A 25,069-nucleotide genomic window follows, 5' to 3' on the forward strand; every position below is an offset into this window, starting at 1 on the left:
TCCAGCTCCTAATTTGAAACAACCTGACATCTTTTTTGTTGTAGTTAGCTGCTTTGTTCAGATGTATTATCTGCTCAAAACTAAGGCTGCAGCCAAATTGTTCTTAAATTTCTTAGTTTGGCAATTATTTGTATTTGTATTTGTATTTTTTTTTTAATAATACTTGTGCTTAAAAAAAAAAGAAGTGACACTGGCTAATACAATGTTCAAATTGCTCCCCCCCCCAAAATACAAATATTCAATTTACAATTAGAACTGCAACATAATTATTTTAATTTTATTGAAGAAAGAAATTCCAATTGGTCAATACATGTAAGAACATTTTAAAATTTGCCTAAGCTTAAACTGTATAACTTAAAATATTATGTTAGTGAATTAAATTGCATAAATTTAAGAAATATTTGAGAAGCTGTGACTAGAAAATGTTTCTGTATATTTAAAAATCATGAACTAAATGACCTTTTTAAATCCTTACTTGGTTTTCTTTTGACTAATTAACTGTTTGAGCTTTAAAAAAAAAAAAAAACTTCGAACAATTGTGCTAACAATGACGTTATACAATTGTAATTGATCAAGGAGCTGAAACTTTAAAAGGTTTTTACTTTTCTTAAATTACATGAATTTTCAGTGGAGTTTGGTTTCAATTCTTCTTCGCTGCTTTCTGTGGTTATCCGCAACTTCCGCTATGTCCCGGTCGCTACATTCCCCCCCCCGCCTAGAACGTTGACGGCATGACCCGCCCTGTTCGGCCTCTGATTGGCTCTGACTATAATATTGCCATCAATCCGAACCAATCATCACCCGGCATGTCTTAAAACGAACCAACAATTGCAACATACTAGCCAATCAAGAGGCAAGAGTAGGGCGGGCTATGCCTTCGCCATCCTAGGATAAAAAAAAAAAAAAAAGATCCGGCGTCCCCGGTCACAGCCCGACAGCGGTGCTGAATTTCTGTCCTCCGCAGTCATCAAACTGAACAGCGTACCCGCGCTGCTGATAGTTTGACAGCTTCGAGCAGGAAAAGTCCGGCTGGAGGACCGGACGTTTGTAGCTCAGCCGTTCACCTTCACGGCTCAGCGAAGAGTGAGTTTGAGGGCTCTTGGATTAGCTAGCATGCTGCTGCCTCCACGTCACACGGCTCCTCTCGGGATTAATTGATTTCGTCATGACCGAGTTACGATGTCGGAAAACGGAAACTTCAGAAGGAGACGACGATGAAGAAGAAGATGAAGAAGAAGAAGAAGAAGAAGAAGCGCGCCGAAGTGAGCCGGAGCTGCGCACCAAACGTAAGTGGAGCTCATTTAGCACTTTGCTAACTGACCACCAAGTTAGCCTCCAATCCGGAGTGACTCCGTTTCTTCACTTTTCTTGTGGTTTAACGTGGGAACGGACGTCTGTGAGACTGGAAACTGATCTGTGTGTCTCTGCTAAGCTGGTGTTGATGAGGTGAGCGCGTCCAGCGGCGGAGAGGACGACGGCTCGCAGCAGATGATGAAGATGATGAAGAAGTTAAAGATGAAGAACAGGAAGAATCAAACGGACCTCAGTCATCTGTCAAAAGATCCAAGAGCTTATCTCCATGTGAGTGCATCTCTTTCTTTAAACACTCCTCGGTGTCAACTCTACTTATAACACATCTGTTGGACGGTTTCAGCTGCACATTGTACATGAAAAACAAACAAACAAACAAACAAACACACATTTTGTGTTTTACCCAACTTCAACAGAACACATGCAAGATTTAATGATTAAAAACGACCATAATAGTGTTCCTGGCACTGAGAGCTCAACACTAACTTAAGAGAAACACATGCAAAACAATCAAGTAAAGAAAAAAAACAACTTTAGTTTGACAACAGGGATGCAGCAAAAATAATCAAGACAACATTAAAGAAATCCAGAATCAGAGAATGTCGAGGTTGTTCAAAGTCTTTGTTGATCCTCAGTTTGCAGCAGGATAATAAAAAAAAACATCTAAAAGTGCCCGAGAGTCAAAAACGTGTCCTCTCAACTGTATCATCTGTCTTAACTGTGTTTTACTGCTTCTGCTCCCTCAGCGAGCTTTTTGCAGCGTCTGGTGCGCGTCTTCTTCGGCTGTCTGGCGGCGGCGGCCTGCGGGATGCTGTACGCCGGGTATCTGTCTGCATATCATGACAGGAAGTTCTGGTTTTCAGCAAGACAGGTGTGTGACCGAGTTTTGGTTTGTTTTTGTTTTGTTTGTTTTTATGAGCCTGCTTCTGTTACACTTCCACTTCACGTCCATATCGTATCGTATCAGCTCTAAAATTCACTTTGTGTGCGTCCCAGGAGTTGGAGCGTGAAATCACCTTCCAGGGAGGCAGCGGGCTTTATTATTACTACTACAAGCACATGCTAGCAGCCTCATCCTTTGAAAGAGGTACACGTCCTGTCTGCTTCTCGTGAAAGGTATACGACGCAGAAAAGACGCCCGCCTCTCCTTTCTAACTCCGCTCTGGTGTTTTTTCAGGGTTTTATGAGCTGACGATAGACAACAGGACGATTTCAGGTCAGACCATCAACGCAGTGGAGCGGTTTTCTCTTTATCCTGAGCTCATCACCAGCTTCATATACAGATACACGGGCAGCGAGGTGAGGATTTATTTTTCTTTTGGATGTTTGATTACTTTCAAAATTTTGTCATTAAACTACAACTCAAAGTATTTTTTTTTCCAGCAAAAATCACAGAAATTACACAATTTTCAAAGACAAAAACTTAAAGAATAGAAATTTATTATTGAATTCAATTTTCCTACATGAGCGATTTGACCACCTAGACTCTCTTTTAATAGTTATTATTTAACATTAAGGGTTAGTATGTATTGCTTTTGTAGTTTTTTTTTTAAAAAATTTTTTTTACTTCCCCTCATCAAAAATTGCCGTCGCCTCTTCTCTAACAGGAATTCATGGAGCCCATCTACTTCTATGTTGGAGCGGTTTTCGGCCTGCAGGCGGTCTACGTCACCGCCCTCTTCGTGTGCAGCTGGGTGATGAGTGGCACCTGGGTGGCCGGCATGTTGGCGGTGGCCTGGTACGTGATCAACAGGTGAGAGGAAGTTTCTGTGCGTCTCTGTTCTCTTCGCGTTTCCTCATTCCCGTTGAAGTCGATCGCCGATTTTTAAACGCAGCTTTCCGGTTCCTTCGTCCACTCGAACTCTTCTTCATGTCTCCCGCAGATCAGACACAACCAAGGTGGATCACGCCATTCCTCTGCGGGACAACTGGGCTCTGCCTTACTTCTCCTGTCAGGTCGCAGCTTTGACGGGATTCCTGAGCAACAACATCAGCTCCGCCACCGAGGTGAACCTCTCAGAAAAGCTGCTTTTTAAACAATCCTCTGCTTGTTAGTAGTGCTGCATTCATCCTGTTCTCCTCTGTAGATGTTCTGCTATCTCACCATGAGTGCCACCACCTTCACCTTCCTCCTGGTCTGGGAACACAGCCACTACGTGCTCTTCGTCCAGGGCCTGTGTGTTTTTCTGCTGGACTCTTTTGACCTGGTGCCGCCGCGGAAGGTAACGCAGCCCCGGAATAAGACGACTGAGACTGTTCGAATCATATTTGCATATTTTTGAGGGGACACTAGACTTGATTTCCCAGATATTGCTGCAACTCCTTACCGGAACACCTTATTGAAACCATCCATGTAACAAAGACAAAAGTGTTAGTATAAGAAATGTGAATATACTTTATTGGCATTGCTTCAACTGATTGTTATTTCTGGGTAGACTTACTAGTTTTTGAAGTGTGATCGTGAAAAAGTAAAATCAATTAAGTAAAATGAATAAATTAGACAAACAACAGTAAAGTAATATAAATATAAAATGACTTATAATTAATAGATTTTGTTTTCTTGCTGCACAAATTTCCATATTAATCAGGAAAAACTGATTAATGAAACTTGTGTCTGCATTTTTAATGTGTTGGAGATCACAACAGGACAAAAGGCTCATATGGTGCTTTAGTAAAAAATGGGTAAAAAAAAAAAAAATTCTGCTTCTCAGAACATCTGAAGCTTCAGAAAATCACTGCAAACATTTTTTTTTATGCTCGCAGATATACTGTAATGTGTTTACTGGTGAGGTGGTGGTAGGTCATCTTTATGCTAAGCTGACCCTGTTCTGGTTGCAGTTTCATACTATATTTTACTGACTGGTATCAGATGTCAATCTTCTCATCTACATCTTACATCTCTCCCTCATCCTTCCTTTTGCCCCATGGGGCAAACAGATGGTTGACATCCACAAGGTGTACCTGAGCTGCTTGTTCCTGGTCTACATGTTCCAGTTTCAGAACGCGGCCCTGCTCAGCTCGCCGCTGCTCAGCCTCCTGATTGGCTCAGTGCTCGCGAGGTACTTCCAGGTAGAGTTAGCTTCTCCGTCACACCAGAGCTCACTCAAATGACACATTAGTGACATTTAATGCTGACATTTATTTGATAAATCTGCACTTTTGATAACTAATTATCATTTAACTAATGTATCAAGCCAAGAAAACAAATGATTTCTGCTCATAATTTTAAAGATCTGAGCATTTTCTGCTTTTCTCTGTATCCCATCATAAAAATTAAAAAAATAAATAATATATTTTTAAGCTGACAGGATCTGAATGCAGAGTAACACCTGTGAAATATGTGTTTCTGTTCCAGCAAAAGATGAAGATGGGTCCTCTCGTGGCCAGAGTGATGAAGCTCTTCTTACATTTCTACCTGGTCTTCACCGCCGGGATCACCTTCAGTTATTTGGCCAAGGTAAGTTTAAGCTCTCGTGAAATCAGGCTGTGGATGTAGTGAAGAGCATCCAGTGTTATTGGATAATAACCAGTGTCTTCCATATACAGAAACTTCTTCCTGTAAGTGAGAGCGACTTCATATTGAAGTTCCTCGAAGTGAAATTTGGCCTCAACACGACAACGTGAGTTAAAATACAGACCGCACTCAGAAACCAGTTCAGCCTGTTATCCGACCTAATCTAACAGCGATGTTTTCTCATCTTCTGTCAGTGACTTTGTGACCAACTTCCTGTTGTGCCAAGAGAGTTTACAAATGCCGAGTCAGGACTTATTCCTCCGACTGACGCAGGCTTCGGTCCTTCCCTTTTACCTCCTGGTGCTCGCTGTCTGCCTGCTGTCAACCCTGCAGACCATCTACCAAAGACTCAGGTGCAGTTTACTTATTTAAAGTGAGAATGTAGTTTTTTGTGGTTCTGACCTATTAAATTAGGTTGACTTGGTTCTTTCTGGGGTTTTTTTCATTCCAAATTATGTTTAGAGGTTTTTTTTTCTTCATAATTTTTATCTGATAGACTAAATAAGTGATCAGCAGATTAATCAACAATTAAGATCTTTAGTTGCACCTCGGGGGCACCGTGCCGCTCAGTATAATTTTTTTATACAATTTGGAAAAAAAGATTTTTCCATATCAAGAATATTGATCGCAGAAATACCCTTAAATTTTGTGTGAATATTTTATGGCTTGAACACACACACACTGCAGTACATTACTTTAAGCCATCTTTCAAAAATGATCATCTGGTGGTCGTTTTCACCGACAGTTTAAAGTTCTGCTGTGTTAGAAAATTTGAGTTGAACAAAATAATACTGCTGACGTTTGCAGGTGAATGAATGAATTGTAATTAATGTAGTAAACACTCATAATGTTTCCATATTTAGCCGTAAACTTTAGGTCATTCTGCCTCCTTCACAGTGGCCAGCCAATGAACACCAGCCACAGACTTGAAGACGGTCGAGTAGGAGAGCAGCCTGAGGTCATCTATCACGTCTTTCACACTCTGTTATTCGGAGGTCTGGCTCTGCTGTTCGACGGGTACGTTCCTCACCGTTAAAATGTTTCCTAAGTCGAAAGTTTGTTCGTTGTTCTTCGGCTCGACTCAACATCGTCTGCTCTCTTTCGCCGTGCAGGATGAAGTATTTATGGACGCCGTACGTCTGCATGTTCACAGCGTTTGGCGTGTGTTCCCCGGACCTCTGGATGACGGTGTTTAAGTGGCTCAAACTGAGGTCCATCCACCCTGTAGTGTTGGTTAGTATCTTCTCTCGCAGTGCACAGATGTTTTTAGACTCATGCTTCCTTTCAAAAAGCGGTGAATACTTTCTCTTTGATGATATTCTTGCGTGACATAATTTCAGGTCACAATATTAATGAGAAACTTATTCATCCTGTATTTCTGTTGTTTCCTTTTCCCTTTTCCTCTCCAGTCTCTGATTCTGAGCACTGCTGTTCCCACCATCATCGGCTTCAGTTTGTGGAGAGAGGTGAGATCCTCAGCCCCTTTTTCTTTGGGAGCTCTTCATGTTTGACCCACGTTACATCTCCTGCGCGTTGCTCTCTCCTCTGTGTTGCAGTACTGCCCTCGTGTCTTCGCGGAGTTGTCGGACCTGCAGGAGTTCTACGAGCCGGACACAGTGGAGCTGATCAGCTGGATCAGGTGGGGTTGTCGGACGTTTCTGAGTTTACAAAGACGTTTATGAAGTATTTTATTCTGGCTTTAAACATCCTCCTCCCTCCCTTTTCCAGGTCGCAGGCTCCAGCGGCGGCTGTGTTCGCAGGCAGCCCTCAGCTGTTGGGGACAGTGAAGCTGTGCTCGGGTTCAGCTGTGACGACTTTACCGCTTTACTCGGACATCAACCTGCTGAGGAGGACCGAAGATGTGAGTGAAGATGAAAGGAATTACGCAATTACATTACAAAAGGAAGAGAAGGAGACACTTGGTATCGTAGCGTGTAAATAAAAGTGGATCGACTTTTTCGGTCTGAAAAATAAGTATAACGTGGAAGTGACAATAATACAAAACCAGGACAGTCTGTTGTGCTCCTCTTTTTAAATATCTCTTTGTTTTCCTCCTTGTAGACTTACCAGGTTTATGCAATGAGATCTGCAGAGGACATCTACAAGCTGCTGACCGCTCAAAAAACCAACTACGTGATCATCGAGAAGTCGATTTGTAACGAGCTCACCCTGAATAAAGGCTGCAGGATCAAAGACCTGCTGGACATCTCCAACGGACACGTGAGTTTAAACGCCGTCACCCGCAATGCCTCCTTCAGCAGACCTCCAAGACAAAAACTGACAACGTGACGCAGTCGTATTTGTTGTATTTAAGGTGTTTTAAAAGCTGCAAGATTGACAGAGACAATCCCAAACTGTAGATCTTTTGAGCAAGCAGCTTGTTACGAACGACAGTTCACAAAACGTGCAGTTAAGTAAAACACCAGAGTAGACGCTGCTTGCTTTCGTTAAGATACGTAATTGTAATTATAATCAAGACGGTTTTGAAAATAAAGTCAAATATTTTGCAAAGCCACCTTCTTGGAAACTTTCACTGAAAGTTAAATTCACGACCTGCGTGTTTTTGGTCCCGTCCAGGTCGTCTACGACAAAGGAGAGATTTACTCCTTCTCGAAGCACGGACGATTCTGCCACGAGATAAAGATGAACTACTCGCCCTACACGAACTACTTCACTCGGGTCTTCTGGAACCGCTCGTACCACGTCTACAGAGTCAACTCGGTCATCTCCTTCCAGTACTGACGGCGGCCTCTGCCTCCTCCTCCCTCCCCCGCCGACATGCGACTGAGCCCGGCCCCGCCCTCCTCCGGCGGTTCACGTCACATCCTCAGCGTGACACGCTCCTTTCTAGAAAACGTCAAATCACTGTTGCTTCAGACGTCCCGGTGTCGACGGTCGAAGCTGCACGTTCAAAGCCAGCGGGGGATCAGCTGAGCACACCGTTATGTATGGGCCACGTTGGCGATGAAATATGCCATATTAATCACTGTACTGTAGTTTTATAAGCCATGCGTTATTTTATGTTGCTGTTTAATGAAGGGGGCGGTTCATAACAGACGTCTGTGTTGACTTTGTGAAGAAGCTGAGAGCAACCGAGGCTGCTGAGGATTTATTTTAGGCTCTTTGTCCCGAGATGACAAGTCGTGGTCATAATTTCAGCTGAGCATTTGAGCCACGATAGCAGCGACGTTGGTGGAAATAAATCAACGGCTGTGAGCTGGATTGTCGTGAATCTTTCTACGAACGTTCACAGCGTTGTGACTTTCATCCCAATCATTTGAGTTATCGACTGATTTTTTTTTCTTCCTTTTAGCGCCACCTTGAGGTTGACGTTTCTATTGAAAGTTCTCGACGGATATCGTCTGACTGGCTGTGAAATTTTGCACACACACTCACGATGAATTGTAATTACTTCAGTGACCTCTTGACTTTTACATCAAACACCGTCGAGTTTTATTTAATAAAAAAAACTAAAAAAAAAACTGCAACCAAAGCCATTGCCATCAGCCTCAGTTGGACTTTTTGTTTCTGTGCTAAATTAAAGTTAGCATTTAGCTCAAAGCACAGGCCAAGTTCAGCATCAGAGCCTGCGGTCTGGTTTTTAAGCTCCTTACGTGGGTATAAATATTTATGCAGTTATCGCATCATAAATATTTTTGTTTGATTTTGACTGAAATGGCTCATCATGAGATAATCGTCGTCTGTCCATGTTTTTTTTTTGTTTGAAATGGTGTTTAGCCTTGTCTGTCTAAAGAGAAACAGGTGTCTAGTATTACAGTCGTGACCTCCATTTATTTTCCTGAGATAGTTTGATAATTAGGTCTTAATGGAAGAAAATAATTTGATATTTGAGTTCTTGAAATGTCAATCATAATCAGCGAGAGCCTAACCTACCATTTATGTAAAGAGAATCAATATTAAACTATTGATTAAAAAATCAAAACAAAAACGCTGGCAGTTTATCTAAAGAGTGTAAATTTGAAGAATTCCCCCTAAAAAAGTGTGAATTGTTTCTGCTCTGCTTGATCTTTCTGTCACGTTCGGCCTTTTTTGCTTCCTCACAGGACGCTCATGCATGTGTACAAGTGTATGTGCTGTTCTCTAAAGCATTGCTGCCTCTTTTATGCTTGACCATCATAGGGAGGTTATCTCTGTACGCTGCTTATTGTTTGATCCGATACGTAAAAAGGAAGTAGGAAGGAACTCGTACGATCACGAGGGAGAGTTAAGAGCTTGTATACGTCATTCGGAGTCTGAAATCAGAGTATATTGGAAATTTGCCAGCTTTCCTAGTTTGAGGGCCTTTTATAAATATTAACCGAAGTCAAAAACACCTGCGATCTTGTCACCTGAGCTGTCTCTGTTTCAGCCTTAAAGGTAGCAGAGGCTGGTTTCCGAAGCTACTCGTTCCTGTCGCACGTCTTTATTTATCTCTTCGTGTGGATGCCTTGTGTTGAGAGCTGGCTGCTCCCACGTCTTCGCTGATTTCTTTCTGTTGTGTCTCTGAGAGGGTTTTGGTTTCCTATCCACCGGTTGTTACCTTCAGTATTTGGTGGTGAACTCCTCCTGATGCTATCATGCAAACAACAACTGTGCCCCACGTGGTGAGTGAGCATTCGGCTCTACTGAATTAACGATGGATATTAAACGTATGCGAGGTGATAACATTGATTCTTTTGTCAGTGTCGGATATTTTCTTTCCAATTTAATGTTCATTAGATGCTCTATCCTGAGAACCTTTTCTTAAAAACTCAACTTACTGTGAAGTATGAATTTTGTGGGTTTGAATAGTTTCCCTTCATGCTAATTTCCACTTCTGCTCCACCACAGTCCTTAGGTAATATTGTGCTTTTTTTACTCGACAACAAATTCAGGTTTTTGCACACAAAACTTACAAAGAGCTTATAAAATAGGCTGCTTTGTTATAGATTGAAAACGGTAAATAAAACTACTGCTTGGTCAATTAATTACTTAATTTAAGCAAAAATGTCAAACATTTCACATTTCCTGGTTCTCCAACGTGAGGATTCGCTGCTTTTCCCTTTAATACTTAAATAATTCTAATGTAGTTTTTACAGTTTGATCCATTGATTGGGAAAAACACAAGCAGTAAAGGTGACACTTTCAGTAATTGCAATGACGTTTTACAAACTGAACAATCGGGATTAGGTATTGATGAAATTGATATTATTTCCAGCCTGATATAAAATAGTTTAAAGTTCATCAGGCATCTAAAGCAGCAAAACGATGCTTATAATTCATCAGTAATAATAATATAATGTCACTGGGCCATTTCTCTCCACTGAGTAATCTTAATACTTTCCTTTTAAAGTAACACTTTCAATGCAGTGCTTTTACTTGTAACACCATATTTACAGCGTGGTAGGACTTTTACATGCTTGCTCCACCACCATATGTACCACATCATCCCTCCACTCTTGAGGCCATTTTTCATCGCGTACATAAAAACAAGTATTTGTTCCACCTTTACAGCTGCAAAATAACAGAAATCAATGAAGCGCAAACAAACCAACACACTTATCAGCCTTAATAACTAAAACCCACCTGTGTTGGTGAACCAGAAGTCTTTAGGCTTTGAATAGCAGCAATGCTTTCATTTTCATTTCCAAATTTCTTTAATTTTAACTTTCCAGGTTCCAGGTTAAATTGTCAATTTAGTATCAGATTCATTAAAAAAAATTTAAAAAAAATATATATATATATATATATATATATTAATTCTTCACTGCAAGATGGAAACATCAAGTCTTTGAGAAACTGAATAACAACTCTGCGACCAGCTGCTCGTAATTTCGGTTTAATGGATGTGACGTGAACGCAGCATAAACGTGCGTAAACATGGCGCCGTGTGCGTTGCGTTGCGTCTCCCGTTTCCATGGCGACGAAACGGAACCGGAATTACGGAGGAGAGCTGCCGAAGTGCAGAATGAATTATGTGAGAGTCGGTCCGCGTCGCTGTTCGAGCACCTAATTTTGAGACTTTTAGTGCACATTTAGCCTTCTCTATCCCCCCTTCCCCCCCCCCCTGCCTGATCATTTGGGCCCGTTAAGGTAAGACCGTTCGTCCGTACGTGTGTGCCCGCCGGGCCACGAACTTTGGCCGGAATATGAGCCGAAACATCGGCGGCTCTAAACACAACAGGGGGAACGAGCGTAAGGAGTGCGCTCGATTTACTCACAGGGAAGAGCCCGCGCCACATTCATGCGGATATACCGCTGCGGTCTCGGCGGATACAGTACAAGTCCCCGCCCAGTTTGGACTAAACGTAGACAAAATCAAAGCCCACCAGACCACAACAGAAAATAACACTTATTACCGACATGTCGCTTTGACACGTCAAGCTTTATAACCGAGGCTTAATAAATAATGTACGCAGTAAATATATAACTGAATATCCAAAATGCAGGCATGTGATACATTTAAAATACTCTTATTTTCAAGAAGTAACGGCGCAGAAGCGTAATACTTTATCATAAGAAATGATACTGCATTCAGAGTCTTACAAGCAGCTACAGAAGCATCAGCAGCACGTTTTAATGTCTCTTACAGTGTCAAAAGTTAAATAAAAAGTACAAGTACTTGGCTCTTGTGCTCCTATACAGCGAAGTAATGCGTTTTTCTGAACTCACCTGCTGCTCCATTGTTTTTCTTTATCATATCCATATTACTGATTACTTATTTATTAAAAAAAAAAAAAAAATCCCATTGTGTAAATATGATGTGCATTCACCTTTAATTCAGAGTTAAGTTAAAGGTAACTTACTTAATAACTTTATACTGACGAAGAAATTTAAACGTCACAGTGACGTCTTGCAGGTAAAACTCACCTTCATATCTGCGCCGCTGTCCTCCAGAGAGGGATGAGTGCTGAAGCAGCAGACCGGGTGGCCGCGGTGACCGGCGGCCGGCCCGGCACGCCTCTTCAGACGTCCTGGTTTGAGTTCCTCCTGGACGGCAGCTTGCTGGAGAACCACCTGCAGAAATCGTACCCGGGTCAGTTCAGCATTACTCGTGACTCTAATGTTTATTACACAATGACCCGTGGCCGATTTGACCACTTTTTTTCAACAACATTTCAACGAGGAACGCTGACCGTTTGCAACGATGGTCCGTTTCTGTTTCCACAGACCCGACGCCAGTGCAGCTGATCGTCCAGTTCCTGGAGCAGGCGTCCAAGCCGTCTTTGAACGAGCAGAATCAGGTGCAGCCTCCGGTAGACAACCGTAGAAACCGCACCTTGAAGCTGCTGGCGCTGAAAGTCGCCGCACACATGAAGTGGGATCTGGATTCACTGGAGAAAGGGTGAGTGGTGTTTGGGAGCCTCTCGGGGGGGTTAAAATATTGTGAAAATACAGTAGATGCAACTTATCAATAAATAAATAATATATGTATCACTCTGGTTATCATGTGGTCGTACAGGTGGTCTTTCATAAGTGGAGATTAATATGAAAGTTCATGGCTTCTTCCTAAACTCACCTTCATTTACACAAATCTAATTTTCCAAAGTTAAAAATCTTCTCTACGTCGTGTAATTATCTGACCTGCTTCTTTCCGAACAGTTTGACCATTCCAGTGTTAAATATGTTACTGAACGAGCTCCTGTGTGTGAGCAAAGTGCCGCCGGGGGTGAAACATGTGGACCTGGACCTCTCCACTCTGCCTCCCACCACCGCCATGGCCGTGATCATCTACAACCGCTGGTGAGTGTGAAAACACTCACTGAGGGCAGATTAAACCAGCTAAATACTAAACTGGCCAAATAGTTTTTAAAAAATTCTTTTTATAGTAGTTAATAGTAATAGATATATAATAATATAATAATAGATCAAGCTTATCAAGTTTTCGATGATCATTTTCAATGCATCATTTCAACATGGAATCTAATGGCATTTTGAACACACACACACACACACACACACACACACACACACACACACACACACACACACACACACACACACACAGAGTTTTATCTGTAAATCTGAATCTTTGTATACAGAAACTAGTTATCAAAGCAAAAACACTTCTGAAAAGCATATGTTACATTAGAACAATTTCTTTTCAATTAATTAGAATTAAAAATAATCCACGCATTAACATCAAATTATATAATAAATTATCATATATTTTGTATTGTTTTTTTTGTTTGTACAAATTACAGTAGAATTTGTTTTAATATGCAGCAGCTGTGATAATCAGGCCGATGAGAAGACTTATTATTATTTTTATTATTATTATTATTATTATTATAAACTTGTAACATGGTAACAAAATATGAACTGTGTCTTGGTCCACTTTCTTATTGTGTCTTTTAAAGGGCCATCCGAACCATCGTGCTGAGCAGCTTTCCAGAGAAACAGACCAAACCGGGACCTCACCAGATTAACATGTAAACGCTGCTCATTTCTTCCTGTTTCTCTCAGACCGACCAACATCAGAAAATATTGCACAAATGGAAACATCAGGGCTCGCGTTCACAGATTTATGCTGCTTTTTTGTGCCCTCATGTAGGTTAAGTATTGTGCAGCAGGAGAAGGAAATGACAGATAACATCCTTACTGTGGTGAGTGGTCCTGTTTTTAATGCAGACATACGCTGTCATTAAATATAACGATGTTATAACAGGCTATCCACAGTTCAGATCCATTTTATTTGCCACGTGGTTCAAGGTAGTTGGCACTTTTCCCCTCATAAAACACATGATTCCCCCAGCTGAAAGAGCAGGCGGCCGACTCCATCAGTGTCCTGGAAGGAGCCCTGCGGCTGAAGAAAGACTTCTACGTTCACACCATGAGGACGCTGGACCTGCTGGCTGCCGACGCCGCCGCCAACGGAGAGACCGAGTCCTCGACCGCAGGGCTTCGCATCAGCGCCGACGAGCTGCACTGTCAGGTCGGGGGCACCGCACGCCGCCGTCTCCCTGCGATTCCATCCGAGTGAAGCGGTTTGTGCTTCAGATGACGTCTCTAAACTTCTAATCTGGTGTTTCAGGTGAATTACGATTTGGGAGGTATTTTCTTCCAGCACGGCTGCACGGACCAGCCGACCTACGAGAACGCGCGGAATCACTTCAGACAGACAAAGGAACTGTTGAAGAAGGTTAGTTATTCTTGTTCTCCTGTTTACTCTGAGCGACTGCTGAGCTACAGTGACACTCATTCCTGTGTGTCTCGTAGCTGGACTCGGCCGTTCACGTTCACCTGGATGAGGAGCGTCTGGCCGGCTACTGGAACGCCTCCAAAGCTCTGACAGGAGACTGTGACCCCTGCGACCCCCAGACGACCCCCTACGACCAGATCAACAGCCTGATCCGGGCTCTTAAATACCAGGTCAGAGCGAACGCTGCGGGCACATTAAAGCTGGAGTGTTTTTTTTAATGAGCGATTTAACTTGCAGTAAAATAAATGAGACTGAGCTGAGAGATACTCTGTGCCATGCATCATGTGTAAAACAAACTTGTTCCACTTCGACTCTCCTACAGGCCGTCATCGAAGCCTTCATCAAAGACAACGTATCCCGCAGTCTGCCGAACCACTTCAGACGGTCCGTTGTCAGGGAGTTCTCGTACAAAGTCCAACAAGGGTGAGACCTCAACAAATTCAAAACTCACTCGCACGCGGCAGTTCGCGCTGTGGTGAAGCCTGCAGACTTATGAATGTGTAATAATCTGCAGTGATGTGAGGCGTTACTTACTTTGCTGTTATTAACAGCTCTGCACAGAATTCTGCAACTATAAATCCGTCTGTGTGTATTTTATGTGACAAAAAAAACCACATTTGTCACTGCAGACAGTCTTGCCAGTTTTTTTTTTTTTTTTTTTCATGAAGCCTTTAACCTACTTTAGCTGTACATTAAATCCTACGAGTTAAGAACCCATGTAAAAATCATGTTCACTTCTATATCTTTATAATAGTAATAGATGTCTCTGAACTGTGATTCTCTGTGCAGGGAATCGTGTCTGGATGAGGTTTGTCACAAGCTGTGTGTTTGCAACGCGGTCCGAGACGCTCTGGAAGGAGAAGTCCTCAGCGTTCGTTTCCAGCAGCTGCTCCTAAATCCCAGTAAACGAATGGTGGACTTCATTTTAGAGGTAAACGAGCTCGAAATATTTTCCAATATTTCAACTACAGAGTCATAACAATCCCATAGAAACACTTGTGGTAAAAAAATGTGTTGTATTTACTGTAAAACATTTCGATTAAGAGGAGACTTAATGTGTACAAAACATTTTGTGAAGTTGTAAAAGTTGTGCTGAGGTGTGGGAGTAAAACAACAACAAACAAAGTAGCTGCAACTGACTTGAATTTGCTTCCAGAAGGTAAAATTACAAGCCGCGTGAGTCCGATTCTCTTCATCCTGCAGGTGTGCTCACGTTCGCTGGAAAAGGAGCGTCCGTCTGAGACGTCCAGAAAAAACATGGCTAATTTCATGAAGTGAGTGATGCGCAGTAAAATCAGGGTCTTTGTACTTCACATATGTAACAAATGTAAAGCAGGTTAAGTGCACAGAACGTCTTCCTCCTAAATGAACCCCCTCCTCCCGTGGTGCAGGACTCTGTGCGAGAGCCTGGAGGAGCTCCCTCTGGTGTTCATGGTGTCCTCTCACAAGCTCTTCATGGAGCTGCTGAAGGAGGAGGAGAGGAAGATGCTGGTGGAGCAGATGAGGAAGAGGTCGGCCACAATCAACCTCAGCGCCAAACCGCTGCCGTCCTTCTACGACATTCCGGGTACAGAGACCAGATCTCATGATCGCTCACTGCCGCTTAAAGCTGCAACCAGTGAGCTACACGTCGAAACATTTAAACCGCTCGAGCTTGTGATTTTATTCCACGTTGATTCTTCCCCTCACAGCGTCAGCGAATGTGAACATCGGGCAGCTGGAGCAGCAGCTCATCCTTTTACTGGAGCCGCGCAGGATCAGACAGATCCTCATCGAACTCCACGGCATGGCCGAGCGGCCGTTCTGGAGGGTCAACAGCAAGGTCCGATTTAAAAGAACATTATACAAGAAGAGAAATAAACTCAACGCTAATCACAGACATCCAGGATCACATTCAACCTTAACAAATGTTACATCATAGATCTAAAACAACACTCGTACAAGAGCAACTTACAATATAAACATGTCACTGAAATGATTTAGATTGCCTTTCATTTCAAATGGATTCAAATTAAATACAATTAAAAAGATCCCCTGAATTAATTAGCTGTTTGTATGCACAGTGGGAGGTTCCTCCGGACTACATCAACGTGATCCTCAGCATTAAAGACAACCTGACCAAGGACCTGGTCTACATCCTCATGGCCAAAGGACTCCACTGCATATCAATCAAGGTCTGCGTCTATAAATACATGTTGTGGTCTAATTTAAATACAAGCGACGAGTATCACTTGTGAGTAGACGTGTTGGACGCCTGGATGATGGTCTCCCGTCTCCCGTCACCGCAGGACTTCGTCCACGCGCGGCAGCTGTTCTCCGCCTGCCTGGAGCTCGTCACCGAGTTCTCCCCGAAGCTGCGGCAGGTGATGCTGAACGAGATGCTGCTGCTGGAAGTCCGCGCGCACGAGACGATGGCCGCCGAGGGCAGCAAGGAGCGGCCGCCCCCCGACCTGGTCAGCAGAGTCAGAGGTTACCTGGAGATGAGGATTCACGGTGAGCGGATGGAGACGGTGTGGAGTCACTGCGTTGTCTGCGATTGTGGCTCAGATCTAACTAATAGACGAGCTTTAGTTACATGTCTGCAGTAATCTGTTGCACAAAGTTTTTCAGCTTGAAGTCGATTCAGCACAAGTCAATTTGCGAGGGCTGTTCCTAAACATCTCAGTGTTTCAATCACAGACCTGAAGCTGCACGAGCGTCATAAGGTTCGTGTAATGTAGCATTAAAGGGTGTCGTGGTCTGTGTCTCCAGATCTGCCTCTGCGTCAGGTGGTGGGAGAGGAGTGCGTCGCCTTCATGCTGAACTGGAGGGAGAACGACTACCTGACTCTGCAGGTGCCGCCGTCTCTGGTCATGAACAACCCGTACATCAAGGTATCGTCACACGTCTCCTCCTCTTTGTAGCAGCCAGAAGATGCTACTGTTGTCTTTTAAACATCTGTCAGATAAAGTCATCTGTTTACAGATTTCTTGTTTCATGTTCTCCCACAGTCCAAAAACATGCAGATTAAGTTAATTGATGACTGTAAATTGACCATATTTGTGAAGGTAAATGATGGTCTGTCTCTATGTATCAACCATGTGATTGACAGGCCACCTGTCCAGGGTCCACCTCTCTCTAATTGTCAGCTGGGTGGATAAAAATGATGTAATGTTCACTCACATTTTCCATCAATAGACAACCTAACAAAAATATCTTGCAGCTGCTAGTCACAAAATCTTGTATATTTAAAAATGAACTGTGGTAATAAAGTTGATTTGTCCAGATGCAACTTGGGAAGCTGCAGTTTATAAACTGGCCCTAAAACAAATACAAATTTCACCAAAAATCTAGGTTAAAACATTTTGAAAACCTTTTCCAAGTTTCCCTTCAGTTTTTTCTTTGAATTGCTCTGAAGATGTCCTGAAGTCTTGTGCCTCATTTTATTGTGATTCTCACTCATATCTGGAGACTCTAGGATCTCCATTAAAGTGCGAAATGAAGTTCTGCAGGTTCAAACAAAGATCTTGTAATCGTGTCTCGGTACATTTGAACCAGTAAAGGTTTCCGTAGTTTTCTTTTGTTGACTCCGTCCCATTTCCTCCCGACAGCTCGGCCAGCTCCTGGCGTCCACGTGCAAAGAGCTCCCAGGTCCTAAAGAGTGCCGGCGCACCGCCAAGGAGCTGTGGGACGTGGTGGTTCAGATCTGCAGCGTCTCCATCCAGCACAAGAGGAACAGCGACGGCCGAGTGGGCCTCATTAAACACAGAGAGTCGTCCATGGGCATCCTGTACCGGTACGCTGCACTGAAGATCTGAGGCTGTTTACGTGAGAGCGTTTAAAAGATAGGCAAGCTTTAAATTTAGCGTGTTAAATCAAGATAGGGACTATGAAATGCAGGTCGATACGGGTGAAAAGCTTATAAATAAGTTTTACCAGCCTGAGACGTTGTTTTGTGATCAGGTAGCCAGGAACAGTTTATTATATATATATGCTGTGGGAAGATGAGATTAACAAGGCGTATGTGAGGCCTTTGGTGGTTGAGGACAGGTAGTGATATCGAGTCAGTCGCCCCCCCCCCACCCCCTGCGCTGTTCTTCTGCATTCATATGGCTTGTTTTGTGTATTTTAAAACATTAACATGATTTAGTGCAGGTGAAAGAGTCACACTCATTCTGCTGTTTTTATTATTCTATCTAGGAGCAAATTCATCACATTCATCAAGAAACTCAGAGTAAGTATTTAAATATGGAAACTGTAAACATACTGTCGAAATATTAAAATGATTTAAATTCCATGAGGAGCTGTTGCAATGACATTTATCTTTATGTTTCACAGGAGCCGCTGGTGCTGACGACTCTCATCTCGCTGTTTGTGAGACTCCACAGCATCGTGCGGGTACGACTTTTCGACGTCGACTGACGCCACAGTAAACGTCAAAACCATCGTAGAATGATGGAAGTGTTGGTTTTAACGCTCTTTTAACTTTTGGTTTACTTCTTCAGGATGACATCGTAAACGAAGTGACAGCGGAGCATCTCACCATCTGGCCGTCCACTCTCCCCAAGTAGGAACTATTTTTCTATTTTAATTGTTGACCAAACCACTAAATGCGTTTTTCCACACCAAAGAGTGATGATGTGTTTTAGCTGCACTGTCGTAGTCCTGCTCAGTTACAGAGCCAACTACGCCCAACGCATAATGTATTTTACACACACACACAAAACCCTCAATGTGCTGGTTTGTGTGCGGAGCAGCATCCAGGCGGTGGATGTGGAGGCCGTGGCCGTCACTGTCAAAGAGTTGGTGTCCTACGCGCTCACTCTGAACCCCAACAACCAGTCGTGGCTCGTCACACAGGCCGACATCTACTTTGGTAAGAAACGATGGCACATCACAAAAAGAGAGCTTCAGTCTTTGTACGAAAGTGGTTCAATGCAAACTTTTTTTTTTTTTTTTTTTTTTTTTCCACAAATGTGCCTCAGGCTTTTAAAAGAGGGTTTCGTTCAGACTTTGTAATTAAAGAGACTTTAAAAAAAAGTTTAGAACAGTTAATCTGCCACTTCTGATCTGCAAGAACTTTTCCAAACACAGTTCGATTAAAGCCTCTGTTTTCTCCCTGTTGTAGTGACCAATCAGTACTCCGCTGCACTGAACCTTTACCTCCAGGCTGGAGCCGTATGCTCTGACTTCTTCACCAAAGCTGTTCCACCTGACGTCTACACCGACCAGGTAACACGCGCACACACGCACACACACACACACACACACACACTTTTGAATACCATCTTTGTACTTTCAGCTCACCGTTTCATGAAAGTAACTTGATTCCATTATAACGGCGTGACCGTGTGTTGCAGGTTCTGAAGAGGATGATCAAGTGCTGTTCGATGATGAACTGCCACACACAGGTCAGAGGTCAAACCAGACAAATGAGAAAATCTGAATTAACTTCTGTTCATAAAATCCTTTTTAAATTTGTTGAGCCTGGCCGATGCTGAAATATGGTTATCAAACAGTGTCACAAATATGTAACGGTGGCAGGATATTTTACAGTTTACATTTACCGTCCCGAATGATATCAGTGCATTGTGCAAGTCATCTTTATTGGGAATTTGATTTAAAAATGTCTTATCTGCATTGCATTCTGTAAAAAAAAAAAAAAAGTCTTCATATCATCACAATTTATGCCGATATACCCGTGATAGACCAATAAATCTGTCTGACTTTATTAATGACCATAAAGTTCACAGTAACTGTCACTGTTAGACTTCGTTCACTGAATCCGTACATTAAAAACTTGTTAAATCGAGCCGCGTGTTTGATCCTCATCAGGTTGCCGTTCTGTGTCAGTTCCTGAGAGAAGTCGACTACATGACGGCCTTCAAAGCTCTCCAGGAGCAGAACAGGTAGGTCGCGGCAGGACGCGCTACCTCACGTTACCTCGGCAACAGAGCGGTTTCTAACGCGTTGTATTTTCTTTCCTCGCAGTCACGACGCCATGGACTCATTCTACGACTACATCTGGGACGTCACCATCCTGGAGTATCTCACGCGTATCCTCTCTGCTGCTGTCGATGTGTTCAGACCCTCGTTCTTCAAACCACATTTGATCTTTTCATAACTGCCACCGTCTTAAAAGGAGCCTGTCGTTATTTGCCGTGTTTCTTCCTGAGTGTGTGTGTTCAGATATTCACCACAAACGGGGCGAGACTGAGAAGAGACAAATAGCGGTAAGTCTTTAAAACCCCGGTTAATGACGTCAGGATCTGTGTTGACCACGAAGAGTTTCCTCTAAACTCCGCAGCTCCGGCTGCATCACAGGTGGCCTTCAGCTTCATTATTCAGCTGTTAAAGTCACCGGTTTTTCTGCACTCAGAGCCCAACACACAACCACTGTAATTGCACACATTAAACACCAGAAATCAACTTTATAAAAGTGTACAATTTTTTATATTTTGATGGAGACAAAATGTAAACTTTTAGAGGATGCAAAGAAAAGCAGATTTTTTTTTTGTGTGTAAATGCTTTTTTTTTCTTTTTCTGAATCCAGTGGTTTGTAAAATGTTAAAGCGATGTTGCAATGACATAAAAGCAGCTCCAGTAAATATCATCTTGGTAATCAACAGGTTAAAACTGGGCTAAAGGTGGTCTGCTTAGTGTTGAAATAAATATTGTTTCAACTGCAGTCAAGATATTTTAATATATTTAGAATCTGCCTCAAATATTTTTTTTTCCGAATTTGTTCTAAAACCCAACAATTTCTTTTGTGATTTTACAAGCAAGATGAATAATTTTACAGAACTGCAAACCAACCTCAACCTCCATCCTTTCAGCCTGATTCTCCTAACAAGACCATGTTAATACAAAATATAAATATTCTAGAAAATAAATGCTGTTGAAAGAAGTGACACACGGATTGTAGATATGTCGTGTTGAACCTGCACGTCTCCCTCCTGTTCAGATAAAAGCGATCGGGCAGACGGAGCTGAACACCAGTAACCCGGAGGAAGTGCTGCAGCTGGCTGCACAGAAAAGGAAGAAGAGATTCCTGCAGGCGATGGCCAAACTCTACTTCTAGTAGACACCAAGCACTGCCACACTTTGCAGGTTGGAAATGTACATTTTATTTTTGTGGTAGAAAATAAACTTAATACAATTGTGCATTTATGATCATTTGAAATGAATTAGAACAATAAAATCCCCTTATTTACATGAGGAAAAAAAAATTGCACGGTTTTAAACAGCTTGGTGAAGAGAATGCACATCATTGAGTTAATGCTTCCTGTCCATCAGGGTTTAAAATAAAACACCCACTTGTACAGTCTTGACAAGTGTAACGTGAAGTAGCGGCAGTCCACTCATCCGGATCATAAATAAAAATTCATCACTTAAAACAGTGTTAAAAAAAAAGATTTCATCTGCTGGCTATGACCATATTTAATATGCTAAAGAATAAAATTGCACGTTGCATTTCCTAGAAATGACTTTCATCCTCCAGTAAACCTCAACACTTCTGTGGTTTTTACATTTTTCTTTTCTGAATCAAACCCGCTGCTAAAAGGCTAAAAACATTTAAGAAAAAGAAAAAGCTTTGGCCAAGATTTGAGAGTCTTTTAAAACTGACACCTTATCCTGAATAATGCTAACAGGCTTCACATCAGCAGTGACATCATCTCCCACTCAGACTCACGGTGGTCTTGGACAGTCCTGTCTCCAGTAAACAGGACTCCGTCCCCCTGTGAGACGTTAACCCCGTGTCCTCTCTGTCCGACCTCACGTCAAGTCTTCCTCCTGCAGCTCAGTGTTTGCCGCTTTTTTCCCCCTTTGCTTTTGGGAGATGTGGAAAACTGCCCGTTTACCACCTCTCTACTGGCATAGTCCTAGAAGAAGAAAGAGGTTCAAAATCAGTGGATATGACTCTCCACTCAACCAAATCTGGATAAACACTGGATTTTTTTGGGCCCCACTGCCCGACATCTTTTTTTTGAGTGAAAGTATCGTGTAGCCTGAATCCAACATTAGGCTTCAACAGCTCTGGACACCATGTTCGCTTTAGCTCAAAGTATCAGAAAACGGAAAGTACGAACCAGCATGCCCAAGTAGTCCGCGTGCGTCTGGATGTAATGTCTCTCCTCCGTTCTTACTCTGGGAAAGTCTTTGAGAGTCGCTCGGTCAAACCGGCCCATCGAGTCCACGAGGGGAACCATCCAGTCGAGGCACGGCTGGAGGAGCTCCTTCGACAGACCTGAAGGTGAAAGAAAAAAAACCCACCGGACACATGCAGGTTTAGATATGATGCAGGTTCAGAGCTGCATTTTTACATCAATATGTGGAACACACGCAGACATTTACGAATCAACCGATATCTTTGATTTTGTTTAAAAATGACAATAGTTCAGCTGAGCCGTGTCTCGTTGAATCTTTTTTTCCCCCAGTTTTAACCCGCCCCCCTCCCCCAACTCTTACCTGAAACACGGCGAACCTTTTCCACTGGTACGTAGTGACACAGGACTGAAGCACTCAACAGTCGATAATGAAAGTCCAGCGAGTTCAAGTGTATCATACACAGATCCAAAAGCTAAAAAATTTTTTTTTAAAAAGACAGGAGATTTAGAAGAAGTGCTGCCACATTTATCTGATTTCATAAAAGGACTGACACACCGGAGAGAAAACTACCAAAATGATGTCTTACAAAATATCCAACAATTTTATTTATGGTTGAACTGCCGAGTCCACTCTTTGTTTGTGTGTGTTTAACAGGCGAGTCCGAACACCTACACGTGTCATCACTATGTACGCATCCTGTGGATACTGCGGCTCCATCATGTCGGCGATGGTGACGGGGGGCCTCAACGATGCCATCTGAAAGTAGAGAGTCAGCCAGCACAGTGGCGTGTTTGGACGCAGGAGCCATTTCAGTTCCTGGAAAACGCGCAGAAAAGGAAAAATATGAACCCTTCGTACGTGCAGTACGTATAAAGAGTCAAAGCGTTGCGTTGTAACGGCGTTACCTTCAAAATGACCAACTCCATGTCAGAAATCTCCTTTTCAAGGTACGTGTCTGCAGTCACGTAAGCCATCTCGGAGAGCTTCGGGGGACAAGTTTCCTACAAAACAAATAAAACGCTGCTCACCACGGTAACCGCAAACACCACGTATTCACTACCGCCGCCAACAAAAATCTGTCTGTGAGCACTGTGGCCATAAACCAAACAAAATAACTTTTAAAAATGAGCACAAACACAATGAAGCGGCGGCAGAAAAAAAACAGCAACCTGTTGCGACTAAATGGTTTCCGATGACTCAATAAATCAGTTTATTGACTTATTTTGAACATCACTGCAGTTCCAGTTTTCATTTTAAACATGTACGCGATCCCTTTCGTTTGTTCCTCACCTCCAACTTTGAGGCGATAAAAAGACAGGTGATCCCGATGAGCTGCAGCTTTCCCTTCTCAATGTTGGTCCGACTCAGCATGAAGCGGTCGAAGTAGTCCATCGCCAGGTAGAAGGTGTGCCGGTTGAGGATGTACGCCTCGCTCACCTGGTGACAAATGTACGGTCAATGAACCTTTCTGATGAAAGATTAAAGTTAATACACACCTTGTAGTTTTTTTTTACTTCCATTACTGACAGTTGCTGCATTTAAATGGAGCTCTTGAGCTTGTGGTTACAACATAGGAAGTCGTTCAAGTGGTTAAGTCGTAAAAAAACGCTGTTGCTGGCCAACGGCAATAGGGACGGCGTCTAGAAGCCACACAGGCTAACAATTTAGCGAGCTAAAAAGGCAGGTTATCTAATGCAGGAAATGTAAAGGCATCATTTCCCCACAGATGTAGGCTGTTTTCTAAGTTATGAAGACAAACTAACTCTACATGACCAAAATTAAAAATGAACTTTTTTTTTTTTTTGGGGGGGGGTCGTTCATAAGGACTCTTCTCTTGTACACGGTAAATACAACCCCGTTTGAACACAGCAAGCATTCAGTCTCAAAGATATTAAACTTAACGTCTGAAACACCAACGTGAAATATTAAATCCTTCGGTTTTGTCATCGTACAGCGTTGCAACCTTTCCGAGACGCCACACTGCGAATATTTCACTGATAAAGCTGCATTCTCATCTTCGGAGACAGAAACAGTTTAATGGAAGTTGACGAGCAGTTTGAGAATCACCTCATTTAACCAGTCGAGGAGGATGGCTCTCATTTGGGGTTCGAGGCTTCGGTGCCTCTTCAAGAAGTTCTTGCTGTGTCTGTAATTCTTGTACTGTTTGATGATGGCCCTCCACTCCTTCTCAGAGGATCTGTAACATAAGAGACACAAACCTACAACGATTAGTCGATCAGAAGAAAATCAGCAACTACTTTAAGAATTTATTTCTACTATCAACATTTTGAGAAACTTTTTTTTTTTTTGTGTGTGTCCAAGTCTTCAATGTGAGAATTTACTGCTTTAATTGGTTGTAAATGACTGGAGATTGAATAATTTGGGGTTTTGGACAGCAGGTCAGACATTTCCTGACATTATCTTGTATTGAGACAGCGACAGTAACGGATGTCAGGAAGAGGAACATGTTGTTTTTTTTTTTTAAATGACGTGATAGTCACCCAATGTGAGGCAGAGCTGCAGGAACTAGGATGAAGGTGGCCGAATTGTCGGAATCGTCCAAGTTGACGGTGGCCATCTTCTCAGGAGTGTCGATGAGGATACGTGGCTTAGAGGAGCCTTCGACCATATACTGGTTCTGAAATGAGGAAAATAAAAAATAAAAATAACCATCACTTTTGAACAGACATGATGTAGACCTTGAGCTAACATACCTCACGCAACAGCTTAAGCAGCTTTTGTCTTTGAATTTTCTGCAAAGAAAAGTTTTTTGTTTTACAAGTTGTGCATACAAGTATACATCTCTTGTCTACACACCGATTAGAAATTATACAACAAGCTTTTAAATTAGTGTTTGTCTCATACCTTCGCCGTTTTTACTTTCCCCCCAGAAGCTTTTTCAGAGTATTTCTTACAGCGACGACTGCGAAGATATCACATTAAATTCAGTATGGAGCTTGGCAACAGGTCAGTAA

The 25,069-nt window shown here is 42.6% G+C and overlaps 3 protein-coding genes across 6 annotated transcripts; 2 read left to right on the forward strand and 1 right to left on the reverse strand.

Moving 5' to 3' along the window:
• Nucleotides 1-930: 930 nt before the first annotated feature.
• LOC138631627 (probable C-mannosyltransferase DPY19L4) lies at nucleotides 931-9,495 on the forward strand. The gene is given in 20 exon segments (XM_069716699.1): nucleotides 931-1,286; nucleotides 1,433-1,483; nucleotides 1,486-1,581; nucleotides 2,058-2,182; nucleotides 2,308-2,398; nucleotides 2,489-2,610; nucleotides 2,919-3,064; nucleotides 3,195-3,318; nucleotides 3,399-3,533; nucleotides 4,249-4,380; nucleotides 4,667-4,768; nucleotides 4,858-4,931; nucleotides 5,020-5,178; nucleotides 5,723-5,842; nucleotides 5,938-6,058; nucleotides 6,235-6,291; nucleotides 6,382-6,464; nucleotides 6,554-6,686; nucleotides 6,887-7,045; nucleotides 7,403-9,495. Coding segments are annotated over 20 exon segments (2,316 nt in total). The 5' UTR covers nucleotides 931-1,165; the 3' UTR covers nucleotides 7,568-9,495.
• Nucleotides 9,496-10,761: 1,266 nt separating this feature from the next.
• Nucleotides 10,762-23,597, forward strand: ints8 (integrator complex subunit 8). Of its 4 annotated transcripts, XM_069716744.1 has the most exons (29): nucleotides 10,762-10,897; nucleotides 11,651-11,840; nucleotides 11,975-12,149; nucleotides 12,407-12,547; nucleotides 13,165-13,236; nucleotides 13,359-13,410; nucleotides 13,560-13,739; nucleotides 13,839-13,946; nucleotides 14,024-14,176; nucleotides 14,329-14,429; nucleotides 14,796-14,937; nucleotides 15,210-15,280; nucleotides 15,398-15,573; nucleotides 15,698-15,828; nucleotides 16,070-16,180; nucleotides 16,295-16,499; nucleotides 16,758-16,879; nucleotides 17,597-17,781; nucleotides 18,186-18,219; nucleotides 18,324-18,383; nucleotides 18,491-18,552; nucleotides 18,743-18,861; nucleotides 19,114-19,217; nucleotides 19,346-19,396; nucleotides 19,821-19,894; nucleotides 19,977-20,041; nucleotides 20,175-20,218; nucleotides 20,950-21,095; nucleotides 22,749-23,597. In XM_069716744.1, the coding sequence occupies exons 2-28, from the start codon at nucleotides 11,708-11,710 to the stop codon at nucleotides 21,064-21,066; spliced, it is 2,988 nt and encodes a 995-aa protein (XP_069572845.1). In that variant the 5' UTR covers nucleotides 10,762-10,897; nucleotides 11,651-11,707; the 3' UTR covers nucleotides 21,067-21,095; nucleotides 22,749-23,597. The 4 variants fall into 4 exon arrangements, with proteins under 4 accessions (XP_069572845.1, XP_069572844.1, XP_069572846.1 ...); XM_069716743.1 differs by lacking the exon at nucleotides 22,749-23,597 and having other exon boundaries at nucleotides 20,950-21,458; XM_069716745.1 differs by lacking the exon at nucleotides 22,749-23,597 and having other exon boundaries at nucleotides 11,664-11,840; nucleotides 20,950-21,458.
• LOC138631658 (G1/S-specific cyclin-E2-like) lies at nucleotides 21,508-24,810 on the reverse strand. Its single transcript, XM_069716747.1, has 8 exons — nucleotides 24,596-24,810; nucleotides 24,162-24,291; nucleotides 23,385-23,531; nucleotides 23,000-23,095; nucleotides 22,767-22,910; nucleotides 22,455-22,566; nucleotides 22,076-22,233; nucleotides 21,508-21,868 (listed from the first exon to the last, which is right to left on the reverse strand). Exons 1-8 carry the CDS (start codon nucleotides 24,721-24,723, stop codon nucleotides 21,767-21,769), a joined length of 1,017 nt encoding a protein of 338 aa, XP_069572848.1. The 5' UTR covers nucleotides 24,724-24,810; the 3' UTR covers nucleotides 21,508-21,766.
• Between the last annotated feature and the right edge of the window lie 259 nt (nucleotides 24,811-25,069).

This window comes from Brachyistius frenatus, unplaced genomic scaffold, assembly GCF_029030835.1.
Source record: "Brachyistius frenatus isolate BFR_SWC_R1_liver_20210118 unplaced genomic scaffold, ASM2903083v1 Contig_162, whole genome shotgun sequence".
Classification (NCBI taxonomy): Eukaryota; Metazoa; Chordata; class Actinopteri; family Embiotocidae; genus Brachyistius; species Brachyistius frenatus.

Bases quoted from the DNA above. Each gene is read 5' to 3' on its own strand.
- ints8 (XM_069716744.1), top strand. From the start codon at position 11,708: ATGAGTGCTGAAGCAGCAGACCGGGTGGCCGCGGTGACCGGCGGCCGG. The intron at 14,177-14,328 runs GTCAGAGCGAAC...ACTCTCCTACAG, and splicing joins TCCGGGCTCTTAAATACCAG to GCCGTCATCGAAGCCTTCAT. The intron at 15,574-15,697 runs GTACAGAGACCA...TTCCCCTCACAG, and splicing joins GTCCTTCTACGACATTCCGG to CGTCAGCGAATGTGAACATC.
- LOC138631658 (XM_069716747.1), bottom strand. From the start codon at position 24,723: ATGGTCGAAGGCTCCTCTAAGCCACGTATCCTCATCGACACTCCTGAG. The intron at 23,096-23,384 runs GTGAGGAACAAA...TTTGTTTTGTAG, and splicing joins TTATCGCCTCAAAGTTGGAG to GAAACTTGTCCCCCGAAGCT. The intron at 22,911-22,999 runs GTAACGCCGTTA...CGCGTTTTCCAG, and splicing joins TGGAGTTGGTCATTTTGAAG to GAACTGAAATGGCTCCTGCG.